Below are 15,907 nucleotides of genomic sequence, written 5' to 3'. Positions count from 1 at the left end.
CATTGACGTTCTCGTAACTCGAAAGCTACGGCAGCCGCCGTTGAGCCTCCCTTTCTCGGCCTCGCACGGAGAAAGACTGAGCAAAGTACCACCTCAGCCTCCTCGCCAAAATGGAGCGAGCTGAGGCGGGGGGAGGATGTCACGCCGCCATTCCCTCCCCCACCCTCTCCTTCGACGGAAGGTACCAAGCCCGCAGTGAAGAAAGAGGAGGAGGGGGGCTGCTACGGGGCGAGTGGAACATTCCAAACGGTTGAAATGACGATCTCAGGGGGGAGGGGTTTTTTCTTCTCCCCTCGGCGGTGACCCCGCCCCTTTCCTCTCCTCGACCGCCTCGTCTCCTCCGCCCGCCCCCTTTCCGTGGCCAGGACAGAACCTCTTCATCCTGGGGGAGGGCGGGGGGAAGGATGGGAGGCGCGCCCGGGCGGCGGTGACGTCAGCGCGCCTGTGCGTAAGAGGCGGTCCCCCCGTGTCGGCTGCCGCAGTAGCAGCGGCTTAAGCTCCAGTTCCCAGGTTGCCTCGCGGCTCCATTTGAGCCCCATCTTGAGCGAGGGGAGTGAGCAGTTTGAATTTCAGCTCCTTCGGCACAGCGCTGGAGAGCGCAGCGCGCACGGACTTTAAAGAAGGGGGAGGGGGGAGAGAAAGAAGAGAGTGTGAGGCGGAGGGAAAAGGGCCCGGCCGGCTCCTCCGTCGTCGGCGCAGAGAGAGCCGAGGGAGCCGCGTCTAGGAGGCCCGCCCGCCTGAGGGGGCCGCTGTGAGCCGGGCTGGTTCCTCCCCCCTTTTCCTTCCCTCCTCCCGAGAAGATGCGTCTGGTGCTGATCTCCAGGTAGACAGCGGAGGCAGGGCGGCCTGCGCCTCACTTGCCGGCTGCCGCCGCCGCCGCCGCCCCTCTTCCCCGAGACCCGTCGGACGGACTAGCGGCCTTGGGCCCGCCTCGGGGACCGCGGGTCTCGCCGGAAACCCCCGCGGAGAGCGCCACCCCGGCGCTGGGAGCCCACAGCCGGCTGTGTGAAGAGAGCCGCGGCTGCGAAAGGGGGACGGCGGGGCGCTGCTGAGGGAAGAAGGAGAAGAAGAGGAGGAGGAGGAGGTGGCGCCGCCCGCCCGCCGAGGGGCCCGCAGCCTTACTCGGGGGGAGGAAGAGGAGGAGCTCGGCCGCCGCCCCCCTTCCATTCTCCTCTGCCTCGCTCTCCCTTTCCCCCCATCGCCAACCCCAGGCCTGGTGGTGGCCGCCTGCTGAGCCGGGGCTGCGTCGCGAGGGCCGGAGGAATGTGCGATACCGCCGGCGACTGCGCTGTAGACAGAACGTGATCCTCCCCTCCGCTGCGCCAGGGCCGGCTCGGACTTCTGCCTTCTCCGCCGAGCCTTTTCATTTTTTGGCTCTTTGCTTTTCTCTTCTCCTCCGGCGAGGGCAGGTGGGCGGAACCCCCCATCCTCATTCTCTCTCCCCCGACGACGACTTGTCCTCTTTTATTCTCCCGGGGGGAAGCACCATGTCCAAGATGCCGGCCAAGAAGAAGAGCTGCTTCCAGATCACCAGCGTGACGACGGCCCAGGTGGCCAGCAGCATCACGGAGGACACCGAGAGCCTGGACGACCCGGATGAATCCCGCACCGAGGACGTTTCCTCCGAGATCTTCGACGTGTCCCGCGCCACCGACTACGGACCCGAAGATGTCTGCGAGCGCAGCTCCTCCGAGGAGACCCTCAACAACGTGGGCGACGCAGAGACCCCGGGGACAGTCTCTCCCAACCTGCTCCTGGATGGGCAAGTGGCTGCTGCCGCCGTCGCCGCCGCGGCCTCCGGAGGGATCCAGCCGCCGCCGCCTTCCCCTGCTGTGCCGACCGCCAACGGAGGAGCTGTTCCCAGGAGCTCCGCGGTACTCCCAGCGGCTGCCGCCCCGGCCTCTTCAGCGGCAGCAGGAGGCAGCACTGCGCAGGCAGCTGCTGGCTCTGGAGCCATGCCTCTAACGGCTGCCGCCGCATGCAGTTCCCGCTTCAGGGTGATTAAGCTGGACCACGGTACAGGAGAGCCCTATAGACGGGGGCGATGGACGTGTATGGAATACTATGACCGGGACTCCGAGGGCGGGGCCGTTTTAGCCAGGACTGGGGATTGCATTAGACACAACAGTACTTTTGAACAAGCTGTTCAAGATAGGGATAGTGGCCTAGGTGCTACTGGTGGCTCTTTGATAGTTTCGGGGGTTGCAACTTTGGCACATGGCCCCGACTCCCTGGCTGACAGCTCTCTTGCTGCTGTGTCACAGCTACTCCAGCCAGAGAAAATAAACCAACCCTCTCCACAGCAACCCAATTTTGTCATTGGGCAGCAGCCCATAGGCGGGGCTGTGCCTCACAGTAATGCTCAGCCAATCTATTCAGGGGCTACAGCGGCGAGCCAGCAAATGATGGGGCCTCCGCTGCAGACCCAGGCACAGGTAAATGCACAGAACATGGGACAGGCTGGACCTAATGGGAAAGGCATGCCACCTTCGAATGTAGCGATAGCCCAGACAGGTTTGCCTATGCCACAACAGCAGGTACAGCAAGCTAATGTACCTGTGGCTCAGACTCAGCAATTTGCTTATTCTCAGTCGCAGATTCCACCAGTGCATCTGGTGCCAGCCCAAACTCCTGCCCAGCCGGAATACATTCAACATATGACAGTAATGCAGTCTCAAGGAGCTACTCAACAGGCCATCTCAGGTTCTGTCCCGAGCACTGGAGCGTCCAGTCTTCCAGCAGCACAAATAGCTGGTCCAAATCCCTCACCCATAGCACCAGTGATGGGAGTTTCTTCGCAAACTGGTGAAACTGTAGGACAGGTATCTGGGCTATTGCAGGGTGGCCTGACAACTCCAATTCAGACTGTCATTCCTCAGCCAGGAGGTGTGGTGCAGCAAGGCATTGGCCATGCGGGGGTTGTGCAACAGAAATCTATGACTCAGCAGCAAATGGGTGGAAGCAGTCAAGTGGCTGGTGCTCCTCACAGTATAGTTTCTGGAGTTCAGAATGTGCCTGCAGCTGTACCGGGTACTAGTGTGCCCAGTGTGTCTACAACTTCTGTTACTATGCCAAATGCCCCTGTTACTTTAGTCCAGTCCCAGCTGACCAGCCATACATCTGTCAGTAGGAGCTCCAGTGTTGTCCAGCAACATGTTGGCCTTCCACTAATGCAAGGCACAACCAATGTACCTGCAAATCTGCCACAATCTAACATTGGACAATTTCCAAATCAACCTTTAGGCCAGATTGATGATACTAGAAGAAAATCTGAACCCCTACCTCAACCACCACTTTCTCTTGCTGAAAATAAACTTCTTGTGAAGCCACCTATTCCGGACACTTTAGCAAACCCTCTTAATTTACCTGCAACTACTCCTATGAACAGTCTTGCCAGCTCTGTCTTTGGCATATCTATTCCTGTTGATGGTGATGAAGACAGGTATTTATCTTCTATCTTTTTTTTATGCAGGTGTCTAGTTGCAGACACTCTTACAGCATTTATTTATCAAGTTTAAGTGTCTTAATCTCTTCCAAAGATGTGACATACGATGTGACAAAGGGGATTCACTACTAAACTACTTGTGTAGCAAAAATGTGTAAACCACCGTAAGGAAGAACTTAAGGAAATGAGACTATGAATATTAAGCTGAATACAAAAAGCAAATCACTGTTTCCGTAGTCTTGAAAAAACAGTTACAAGGACTTACAAGCCCATCACAATTGATAACTTGAAGTAAGGTTATTCTCTTCCATTGTTTAAAGCACAAGTTGGATATATAGTTAGTCTTTATGCTATGCACTTGTTTAACTTGAGCTATGTTAGCTGAATAAATCCAGACCTTTTCTCTGTTAATGTTGAATACATATACATGACAGCAATGGAAACATAGTTATCAATGGGTGTGTGTAATTCAGTGGGCAGATTTGTAACATGTTTTCTTCAGCAGTTTCAGTGTAATGGCTGCAAAAGCTTACTAACAAAATGTGCTTCATAGGAAAAAGTAAGCAAGTTAGCCATGGCATCACATTACTTGTTTTTAAATAGAACCCTTGCTTTATCATTGTTAGGTGTGTGGTTATTATAAAGGGAACAAGCTTTGAGAGATTGGTGAATAACAGTATAAACTTGGGATATTTATTCAGAGACAAGTCCCATGAAATCAGTGAGACTTGTTTCATGATGTGTATTTAGGATTGTAGCTTTAGCATGCTTAAATGGAAAAGAAGCGAGTTATAAAGCAACTTGTTTGGGTGTAAGTTGCAAGTTTGCATGTATAGAATTGCATCGTAAAGGGCTTCAGGATTTTCAAGGAAAGTTGTGCTGTTCCACAATTCTTGTTAACAACTGCTGCTGTGGACAGAACCAAAGACAGGGCTTTCCCTCTCTTTAGGGAAAGTTGTGTGGGTAACACACTTCATATGGGCTCTGTTTCTTTGGGTAAAGAACCAAATTTGGAAATGTAGCCCTTAAACATTCTATAAATAATTGATAACTTTTTTTAAAAAAAAAAACACCACTTCATTAAGAGTCTTACTGTACATGAAAATGTTTATTCGTACAAGCACAGTAGAAGGAAATAAGCAGAACAGTACTGTAGCACAATGAGAGGGGCAGAAGATGCAAACACTTTCCTTGGGAAATGACTGAATTTCCTTCGTAGAAGTGAGAGGACTGTCCTATTAACCTCTGGCCTAGCTCTGTAAGAGTTCCTCTTTGTAAATTTAGTAGCATAGGGATGGAAATCCTTAGTCATCTCTTGCCACAATCTTATTATACCTGTTTATCTGAGACTATGCCCCAATTAAGGGTTAATTCTGAGTAGATGTGTATAGGATTGCACTGTTGGTGCTAATTTAAAGTGTAGAGTAACTTTCCCTAAAATGTGCTTATTTCTTGAAGTCTTTAAAATAGCATGTGAAATTGCCTTGTGCATCAGAGTATTCCATTACATTTGAGTTGTAAGCATCAAGTAGAAATTCTCTACTTGAGGAAATTGTAACCTAGTATAGGTATGATCTCTACTTGTCAACAAATCTACTTATGATTAAATACAGAAGAGAACAGGCACCTGCCGCTTTGCAGAAATTGATATAGCATTAGCAATTGGGTATTACATCTAACTTGATTTTGCTATGGTTTACTGAAGTTGAAACCACCGCTAATGGAGGTATATATCGTATTTTGTCTTATTAAATAAACATCCTCGCTTCAACTTCAAGATAAAGGAAATGGACTTGGTAGGGGGGAAAGGGATAGCTTTGGTATTAAGCCTGATGCTAATATCGAGTTGTAGTGTGAGTGAAAAGTGACTTGTGCAATCCATCTTTCTCTTCTCCCCCTCTCCCTGAGAAACCTCTGGAGAGTTGCATCTCTCAGACAGTGGATCTGTGTTGCATACTATGCAGTGTGAGGAGGAACTAGCCTGAAATTGTGCAGAGGGATCTGGGGAGTTGCTCTGGTGCACAGTTCTTCCTGATTTTAGGCAATACTCTCTGTTGCACCGCTGCCCCATACAACAGAGTTCCCTCTGAACAGGGGTTTTGGAGAGTACAAGAGTTGCAGGGGCGAGGAAGGGAAGCGATAAGAGTGCTTGCATGGTCTGCCTTCAACTTGTGCAGCCATTGAATGCAACCCACTGACATACTATTTTTTAAGTGGGTGTGCTAAATTTGGTTGGATCTGATGTATTGATAAGAAATTTTAATGCATGTATAGTGCAATCCTAATCACATTTATTGAGGATATTTTTAGTCTTAGGATGCTTGCTTCGAATTGTAGGCTTTGTTCTTCAGTTGGTGGTACTGATTAAAGGCTGTATGCAAGTTACGTTTATTATGGTATTGTGGAATAATGTGTGTAAATAATATTACTTGAAGCAAAACTTTTTTGAGCTGACACACATACATGGATTATTTTGTCAGTGACCAGTACAGTATAGCAGAATTCCTTGGGCTATACCAAATGCAAATAAACTAGTTCTGTGGGGCATTGTGTACAACTAGAAATGTCTGTGGGACACTTCAGCTGTCTTATGACAGGCCTCTTCGAAGAAACAACAGCATGCTTAAGAGGGTGTTCACATACTGTTCAAATACTCCCCCCTTTTATTTCTTCAGCAACAGAAGAGTGGCTTGCTGGGCCCCTTCGGCCAGCTTCTTGTGTGTTGACAATTGAGATAAAATATACAGGAGAAATGTTAGGCAGAAACATTTTGCAGAAAATTATAAAAAGGGGGAGTTGGCTTGTGTTTGGATTTCAAATTACTTACTGTATGGGTACCAGAGATTAACTCTGGATTTGGCCTCCACGAGGATTCTATCAACATGGAATGTGCAAGAGAAACCCATTATCTCAATGTGAGGCCTCTTTTATTGATGTTCTTGTAGTCATATTAAATTACTTAGCTGTCAGTTCAGTTAACCTCTGTATGAGTCATAAAAGGTGTTACATTGAAGTAACGCTTGTAATGACAATACAGAACATATCAGCAGCTTAATATTGGTGAGGACGGTATCAAGTTTTCAAACTGTGCTCTTAATGCATGGTGGAGGCTCTTGCTTGTATTAATATTTTTTGTCCAGGAGAACAGATTGTTTCCTTGCTCCAGCACCAGTTCAAGAACTGCTTCTAAGTACTTTTATATAGTAAACTAATGTATATTGGGATGGATCAGGAATGTGGTGCAGCTAGGACCTTCAAAACGTGAATAGTAGTCTTTAACTTGGGAATTGGTATGAAACAGCCCAAGGCCTTGGTCCTGCTGGGAATATTGCTAGATTATGTGACTTGGTAAGTGTTATTGGATGTTCTCTTTAAATTACTTGTTTCTAGCAAGTCTCCAATCAAAGTTTTCAAAAGCTACATTTGGAGATGCTTTAATTTGGTGCCTCTGTATTTTAGTTCTCCTTTTTATTCCAGAAATAATTCATAATTAGTTGGTGCCTGTGTAGTATACAAGTTGCTGGGATAAAGCAACTGGAGCTCACCACCATCGTGCTGATTCGAACCGCCGACTTTACGATTGGCATCCCTATGACTCAGCCCTTGCCAACCTAGCAGTTCGAAAGCACACCAGTGCAAGTATATAAATAGGTACCACTGCAGCGGGGAGGTAAACAGCGTTTCCGTGCGTTCTGGTTTCCGTCACGGTGTCCCGTTGCAGCAGAAGCAATTAAGTCATGCTGGCCACATGACCTGGAAAGCTGTCCGTGGACAAACGCCGGCTCCCTCGGCCTGAAGTCGCCTTTGACTGGAATTAACCGTCCAGGGGTCCTTTACTGTATCTAGTATAAAAGTAAGAGTTCCAAATTGCTAATATACAAAATATTCTGGCAATATTGTACATCCAGAAAACCAGACTGTTTTTTAAGCTGCAGAGCTGTCACAATATATAGAATCTGTTCTCCATGTTGGACTCAGAAACTAATAAGCGATGAATGTGAACTGCTAGATGATGCCATATTAATAGAATATATACTGTAGTTACCATTTTGAGTTTATTTTAGTAAATACTTAATGCATTTCAGATGACAAAATCCTCAGATGTGTTTTAATAACTGGCATAAATTAAACTGGTAAAAATGAAACCTTAGATCTTTTAATCCTGTTAAATCCAAACATTCACTAGACTTCTAAAAACATAACTAGCTGATTACTATACTTTTGGCTCTTGAGAAATATGTTGCCACTCTTGAAAGAATACATCACTGGGAAAGCTTGTTTAAGCCTCCTACATGTTTGGCAGATACCCGGTGCAAATATTACCAGACTGGTTAGAAAAGGGATAGATAACTGACCAGTGTGAACTGTGCAGGCTGTAGTCCAGCACTCTAATGAATAGCTGCAATTGTGAAGTCTCCACAGCAGCCGCTGGATTGTTGAAAACCTGATTGTAAGGATTTCTTCATAGAGTATCTCTCTCTGTTCTATGAAAAAGCTTACTTGTATAGCGTGCTAATTGTTGCTGATAAAGTATTATAAATGGTAAAACTGAGCTCTTGAGGCCTCTTTCATAATAGAACAAAACCTTGCATTAGCATCAACATTGATAAGGGTCTCTTTATGCATTGCTCTTATATGCTTTACTTGAAGGGAGGGGGAATAAAAGGATTATGCAAATTGAAAACAGTAGGTACTGCTCATATCCTGCTGTTACTGAATTCCATCCTTTAAAGTTGTGTTCTTGAGCATGCTCAGAACAGCTACAGGCTTTCATAATTTCAGCCTCTAAAATAGCAGTTTGCCATGTTGAAGTGATTTGTGGATGTGGACCAGAAACAAATGCAAGTGGGAATCCTGCATAGGCCCGAAGCATTCCCACAATATGCAGTGCTGCTTCATTCTTCTTTCACATCTAAAAGTGTAGATGTAAAATAGAAACAAAGGTAATAAAATCTGTAGTGGATGACAAATTCTTAATTTTACTATGTAAATTCAGCTCTATAGCAGTTAAAGACTGCTTCCTTTAAAATCACCTTCTGATCCGTGAGTGCAATTAGTATGAATGCACACTGTGAGCAATGCAATCCTTTAAAAGTGTCACTGTTAAAATGGGTGGTCTGAAATATTAGTATCAGAGGTTCCAGTTCTCAGTTCTGGGGCCTATGTGGAGGGAGTGATTGAAGGGAGTGCAATGGAATCAAATAGAAGGGTGCAGAATGCTTGCAAGCGTTGAAGTAATCTGGTATAAAATAAAAGTTTAAATTATTATATTCTTATCTTGTAATGCCAACTTTCTAGAAGCTTTTTCCCTTTTCTGCTTTACAGACTTTAGTGAGCTAATTCTGCATTGAAATGAAAACTTCAAGCAGCAAAACAAGGGAAGTCTTGTAGTATTATGGTTCCTTTGCTAAAGCTGTGTCAGATTTCTTTTTGGCAGGGAGAAATATTATCTTCAGGTTATTAGAATAACATCATCTTGTGCAGCTCAGATGCACACATTGAGCCTTTTATTTTAAGAACATCTAATAACATTTAGTACCAGTGCCACAACTATGTAGCTATTTTCTCCCAGCCATCTATGTCCTAACATAAAGACATAACTAGTGTTTCAATATCAGACAATAGTTAAGACTGTTCTCGGTTTTTTGTTGTTTTTTTTTTGAGCAAGGGAATATTGCTGTATATTTCAAATACTCTATTTGGCTTGGCAGACCAATTTTTCTATATTCATTTTAAAAATGGATCTTGGGTGTCAACATGCATACTTTAAATGAAGCAGGATCTCTTGAAGCAGCATTTTGAAAACTAGTTTCAGGGAAAGCTTTTCTGTTGACTGCTGAGAGCCTACTGCATGTTTGCTATGAAACCAGAGTACATTGTAAAAAAATAATCTGGGGCATATTTTACAGCTCTAGTTGGTTTTTGTGAGGCGTGAGGCAGGCCTTGTTATGCCTTGTTGCTGCCCCAGTTGAGTTGAGCGTGACCTAGTAAGTAGGCAGCAGTCTGGCAGCTGCACATTGCAGTGGAAGGTTAGCAATATTGATGGGCCATTATATTTTAGCTGTATTTCAAAGTTACTGCTGCTCTTGAAGCATTTTTGAAAAGCTTTTGAGCCAACTCCAGGGTACCCCCCAAAACAGTTTGAGTATCAGTGGCTTAGTGCTGACCAACATGAGAGCTGTTGTACTTGTGACTAGGATTGTTATTCACACACTAAGGTGTTGTGTATGCCTTCCGGAGTGGAACATTTGGAAAACCAGTCTAGTTTATGAAAGGCAAGCTAGAACACAAAAGTGTTTGCAGAAAATGCAGAGCCATATAAACAGCTGAAGGAGGAAATGAAACAGTAACAGCAGCAAAAAGAAATAGGCCTGCTTTCAGACCTTATTCTGTATGATTAGTTAGCAGCAAAAAAGGTCCCCAAGACATCCAGGTTTGCTGAATAAATCCTTTGTGGGTGGGTTTGAGCCTGTATGCCTTGGCAGGTAGGCAGTTTGTGTGGAGTGCGTTTATAACCATTCTGTTGTTGATGTGAATAAATCAAAATACTGGGGCATGCTTAACATGGGGCAGGTCCCATTAGATGCCATGGGATTTTGCTATACAGGAGGTTAAAGAGTTGTATAGCAAAATGGCTTCAACCCTTTACTAGAACCCTTCCCTCAAATTGCTGTTGTATGCTTTTCATGTGTCTCTTTGATTTATGCCAAAGAGCATCATCACCAAATAGATACAAGTGAGACTTGCAACAAAAGATTGCAATGATTCATTACTTCACAATAGGAGTGTGCAGTGTCTGTCTCCGGCAGGCCTTTAAGACATGTCCTAAGCTTGTGAGGATATTGTACTTAGGAGCAAGTCACAAGTAAAGACTAATTTCACATTTTCTAGGCCTCCTGTCCCCCTAGTACTATTAACAAACTAGTAATTGGTATTTCACTTCACCCTCTCTTGATCCTTTGACCTTTTCCTTAATAGATGGGTACCATTTATACATGTATGTTCTAGAATGTTAGTACAGCCAGTAGCCTGCTGTGTGTCCTGTCTCTTTGGGAGTTGGCAGCAATTCTACAATATTCTGTACTGGCCAGTTCTTGGGGGGGGGCACACTACATCTGTGGGGTTGTAGGAAAGGCCTGAGGCCATGCCATGTGCTCGTATCAGTCATGTGTGGAATCAGTTTTAGAGGTAGAGCAATGGAGCCAGTAGTATTTTAAAATCTGTGTGACCGGTAGCTGATTCCAAGGTTTTGGCCTACATGTCTTTATGTTTCACTGATTACAGATGAAGTGCTTCTTAAAGTTCCATCTGTAAGTGTGTTAAGTATCCACAAAGGAGAGGGCCTTCTTGGTGGTGACACTCTGGCTTTGGGATATAAGACCAACATTAATAGCTTTCCAGTGCCAGGTTAAGACTGTTTATTTTACCAGACTTGTAATATTTATTGCATTGTTTTAGTGGCTGGTTGAATGACTATTCTTTTATATTCCACTAGGTTTTAATTTTTATTGTTTTTAACATTGTATTAATACTTGTATTTTGTGTACACCACCTTGAAATCCATGTGTAGTTGAAGTTATGGTTAGACTTTGTAAAAACCAAATAATTCTGCAAATTCAGGGTTCCCCTAAGCATGCTGATACCCTCCCTATTATTTCTCTGTGGCCAATTCAGTGGGTGCTCACCACCTGAGTTTGCTATTAGAGGGAGCATTATGTGTTCTCTCCCACCCACCCCATTGGGAAGAAAAAAAGGTCAGACCAGAAAAGTCTCCTCCAGACGAACAAAACAGCTATTGCAGCAGACATGTAGAAAAAGGTGATTATATTTCTGTTTGGTTTAGATATTATTTTTACCTAAACCACCCTGAGGGCTCGGTAACTAGTTCCTTTTTGAAAGCCTCAAGACCAAATGTTTACTTTTGCCACCCTTCTGCAGGTTTAGCTCCTGCTACCACAGTGCAGCCCAAAGAAGGGAGATCCAGGCCCTGGTTTTCCCAAGTCTTATAGGTACAGAAATCTCATAACTTGAGGCAACAACCAATTAGGATTTCCATGCCCTCCCCTCAGTTGGAGAGAAATAATTAGGACCTCTTCAGGAGTTCTATTACCAAATTATTTATGACTTCAAAAGTCAAAACCAGGACCTTGGGTTCTGTGCCATAAACGTTCTTACCATGTGAACTTAATGTTCAGGCACATTATAGCTTATTGAGGGACTCTTACATTATTAGGCCTTCTAAACCAGTAGCTCACTGTCTATCTTATTCTATGAAACACAGCTTGGACAACAACAGTATCAGGCAATGGAAAGTATTTTGGCGTGGGAATTTAACAAGTAAAATAAAACAAAAACCGGTGCGTTGTGTCTACTTGAAGTGTTCTGCTGACTGCTTACAAAAGTGCAACAAGAACGAATATGCTTAGGTTTTTGTTCCTCTAATAAATACTGGGTGTGAAACCAAAAGCACAAATAGAATACAAATATGGATAGCCCTTTTCATTTTAAATTGAGAATGCACACTGAAACACCATTTTAACTTTCTATGAAAAAGCAGTGAGATACAGGTTATTTGGATAGAAACTAAACTTAGTTTGTACTCATACTCGGTTTAGCCATTTCCCATGAATCCCATGATTTTTCTGCTGGAAGGTTAAATGGTCTCTTCCTCTGCTATTTTGGTGAGTAGTTCCCCAGCATTTTCAGTAATCACTGTTAGTAGAATTATTTATGGGGTAAATCCCCCTCCCCAAATCAAGAGATGACAACTATGAACATCTGGCTTCTTGAGTTATGCTTTCATAAAAACAATAGAACAGTCAGCCAGCTGGAAAAGAGACTGCTTTTCCTGATTACAGACACTGGTTGCAGGAAATGAGACATGGACAGAGTACTCACTATCCACCCATAATTAGACTGTAGGATGCTTTGAGCATTTTTTGAAAGAATAAAGGCATAGAATTCAGAGTGTCAGTGGAAAAACAGATGGATATGAATGTCTTTGTTCAGATGTAACACTAAACTATGGTTTAGCACAGCAGTGTGGAGTTTCTTGCCCAAAGGCCTAGTTTGGCTCGATAGGAGCCCTAGCTTGGGTCTATGAAGCCTCCCCCTCCCCAGCTATGCCATCAGCTGTGGGGCTGTAAGGGAACAATCAGGAACCTTAAATTTTTTCTTTGCCAAGTGGGACATGTAGTTAGTGCCTATTAAATTAGTTGACGGTTGCAAGCCCTGCTGGGATCTTTCTTCACTCAGGAGCTCCCAGCTGGACCCAGTCCCTGCCAAAACGGTGCTTGAAGTTAGTGCAGATTCGGGCTTGAACCCCTTCCTGGGATCTTCCTTTGCATCATGGCTTGAACTCAAGGTGCTTGATGGAAACATGAGGTTGATTAACTTGCATTTTTTCAGCTATGTGCATAGACATTCAATTAGTTTTTATACATAATGAGTACCAACAGAATTTAAAGATAATACTGCTATTACAGTGTCAGAAAAAACCATTAGAAAGGCATAATTGAAAATCTGGTTCTGTATTATAATGTTAACCAAGGGTTTTGTGTTGGTGTTGATTGACTCTGATTTTCTGTAAGCTTTAATAGTCACCCAGGAGGTTTGGAACATAAGGCATCCAACTTTCAAGTATGTTATTTTATGGAAAATGCTATAATATTGCCCTCTTTTCCAAACCCAGATGGCCTATATTTGGAAATATACATTATAGAGTATAGTGAGCTGTTCATATACAGTGGACCCTCTGGATACGGATTTAATTCATTCTGGGGGGTCTGTGCGCATCCCAAAAAATCCGTAACCAGAGGCGCAGCTCTACGCACGCACACAGTGCGATAGAACACTTCCGTGCATGCGCACAAAGCGCTTCTGCGCATGTGCGAGTGGCGAAACCCGGAAAAATACTTCTGGATTTGCCGCTTTCACAATCTGAAGATTACATATCCAGAGAGGTACGTAACCAGAGGGTCCATTGTACTGCCTTTCTGCCAAGGCACCCCAAAATGTGTTTTACAAGTTAAAACTCTAGATCAAAATAAGGTATGATAAAAAGAGCAAAACAATAACCTTATTAGTAAAACTGTTAAAAAGTCATTTTAAAAAGTCAAATAATAAATAAAATCAGCAATAAGCTAAGCACAGCAAACATACTACATATCTGGGTAGGCATTGTATGCGAAAAAGATGGCAGCCAACAAGTCTCATGTGTTGTTAAAACTTCCACAGTAGCTAAGGTTTTTTCTCTCCCAAGCTTAGCATAGTAAAAGCATACTTTTGTCCTGAACATAAGTTTCCAGGTATGTTGCTAATTCAGCTATCTAATGAAGGAGTCAAAGAATTGCTTTCTATTCTCTCCAACCAGCAGTTCAATACATCCACAGCTTACCCACATGTATGATCTAAAAAATAATTATATGTAGAACAGATAATATTTAAACAGTACCTGGAGTACTTTCCTTGAGTGCCTGGTGAACACATTAACCCCACTCCCACTGTTTCTAATCTCTTCACAACTTGCTCTTCAGTTCATTATAGTTCATTAATAGAAAAATGTGAATGAACACCAGTGGTATTGCTTACTTTCAGAATTTGGATTCAAAGAAACTGTAGACATATTTAAGGTAGAATGTCACATCAACCAGTAGTCTTATCAATCTGATGCCTCAATTACCATCTCCACAAATGGCTATTTGCTTTATGCATGACACTTTGTAGTTCAGCATGGGCTGAACATATCACATAAGAAGGCAGAAGCCAGTGTTTTGACTGGCAGAGACTGATAATCCTTCTTTGAATACCATCTGCATCACAGGGAAAACTTGCATGTACAAGGGAGAGGTCTTTCCCCATTGTGGTACCCAAGCGATGTGATTCCCTTCCCAGGGAGGTGTATGCCTGTTTGCTATCTTTTAGACTCCAAGCAAAATCCTTTTTTTTTTATTTACTCAGGCATTTTGAAATGTTGTTGAAACAACTAAATTAATTTAAAACTTTAAAAATCTTGACTATTATCCATTGCTTTCTTTGTATTGTTTTTCTTGTTTTTAATTTAAAACCCCTTTAAATCATAGGTACAAAGTGTTTATATTAAATGTGATCTATCCAGAGAGGTAGCGATAGATCGAAAGTGCTAGCCACTCAAGGCATTCAGAGGAAAATGAAAAGAGAAAAAGCACAGAGGTGGGGAGGAGACGTATAAAACAAGGAAATGGTGTGAAAAGAGGAGACCGAAGCAGGTAAGTTGGTCCAAAGATGGGGGAGGCAAGAAGAAAGGGAAAACAAAGCTGGCTTTAGTCCCAACTGGTTGAACATTGACCGTATTATTTTCTTTTTTTAAAGGATTGTCAGTAGCAGGTAGCCAGCTGTTCAGGGGCATACTTGCACTGCTTTCTGGCTTGTATTCTAAATAAGTTTTTACTAAGACTGTATTAGGAATGTGGTATGCTACACCTGTTTTCTAGAATAATTAAAAAAGTAAATATGCCAGTTGACCCAGGCCCTTCCTTTAGCTTAATTGCTAGTGCGATATACTTCAGCTGCCTCTTTCATATTCTAAAACTGCCAACCTTGAAGCGCTGAATACTGTATCTTGTTAAAAATGCAGGTCTCACAGTTTGAAAAGATAATATTAGGATCCAGGGTCAAAATATTATTAAAAATGTATAACTTACTACTTGAGTGGGGTACAATGGAGGAAATGGTTAAACCTTCAATGATAAATTGGGCCAGGGACGTGGGACACAGTATTGATTTTGCACTATGGGAGCAGCTGGGCAAAGTAAATATAAAGTTTACAGCATCCTAAACACTAAGAGAAACATTTATTAAGATGCTGCATAGGTGGTACTTGAAACCAAATAGAGTAGTAAAAATGTCAAAATCAACCAAGGGCAATTGTTGGAAATGTAAGACAGTAGAGGGATCCTTTTACCATATGTGGTGGACATGTAGTATAATTAAAAACTACTGGGAAATGATCCATAATGAACTAAAAAAATGTTTTAAAAATCCTCTGAAAACCTAGAAGCATTGACAAAAAAAAGAGAGAAACTTGTTCCTCTATGCAACAACAGCTGTACCATAATATGTGTTTGCATATTTTAATCAAAGTGATCCAAAATACTACCTGAGCTATATTCAAGGTTTGAGCATGCAGTGGCGTTTCCAACTTAAATATGGAGCAACCTGTGGTTTGGGTTGAAATTTTTTCCACTTCTAGAAATGCATCTGTCCAGAAAAAAATTAATATCAAAATGAATGAACATAAAAGTGCAACATAAAATTGGACAAATGACGTAATACTAAGCAAATCTTAAAGTCATATTTTTTTCAAGTGACTATCCCTATGATTTTTTCACACAGCTTTTTAGTAGTGCTAAAATTTTCAGTGCTTTTATATTTTTTTCTTACTCTTAAATTAAGTTTAGATTCCAAAATGAGGTGTATGCTATT

At 43.1% G+C, this 15,907-nt stretch overlaps 1 protein-coding gene across 2 annotated transcripts in view; it reads left to right on the top strand.

The window, feature by feature from the left end:
- The first annotated feature begins 411 nt into the window (after window positions 1-411).
- TSC22D2 (TSC22 domain family member 2) overlaps window positions 412-15,907 on the top strand; it is a 38,377-nt gene continuing 22,881 nt past the window's right edge. The window contains exon 1 of one of the 2 annotated variants that reach the window (XM_083613243.1): window positions 412-3,442. In XM_083613243.1, coding sequence (XP_083469369.1) covers window positions 1,488-3,442 — 1,955 coding nt within the window. In that variant the 5' untranslated portion in view covers window positions 412-1,487. The remainder of the gene's footprint in view (window positions 3,443-15,907) is intronic. The other variant, XM_083613244.1, reaches the window with a different exon arrangement.

The sequence above is a fragment of the Podarcis filfolensis genome, assembly GCF_964270895.1.
Source record: "Podarcis filfolensis genome assembly, chromosome: 5".
Taxonomy (NCBI): Eukaryota; Metazoa; Chordata; class Lepidosauria; order Squamata; family Lacertidae; genus Podarcis; species Podarcis filfolensis.
The sequence above is the reverse complement of the archived record's forward strand: the minus strand, read 5'-3'. Positions and strand labels throughout refer to the sequence as shown.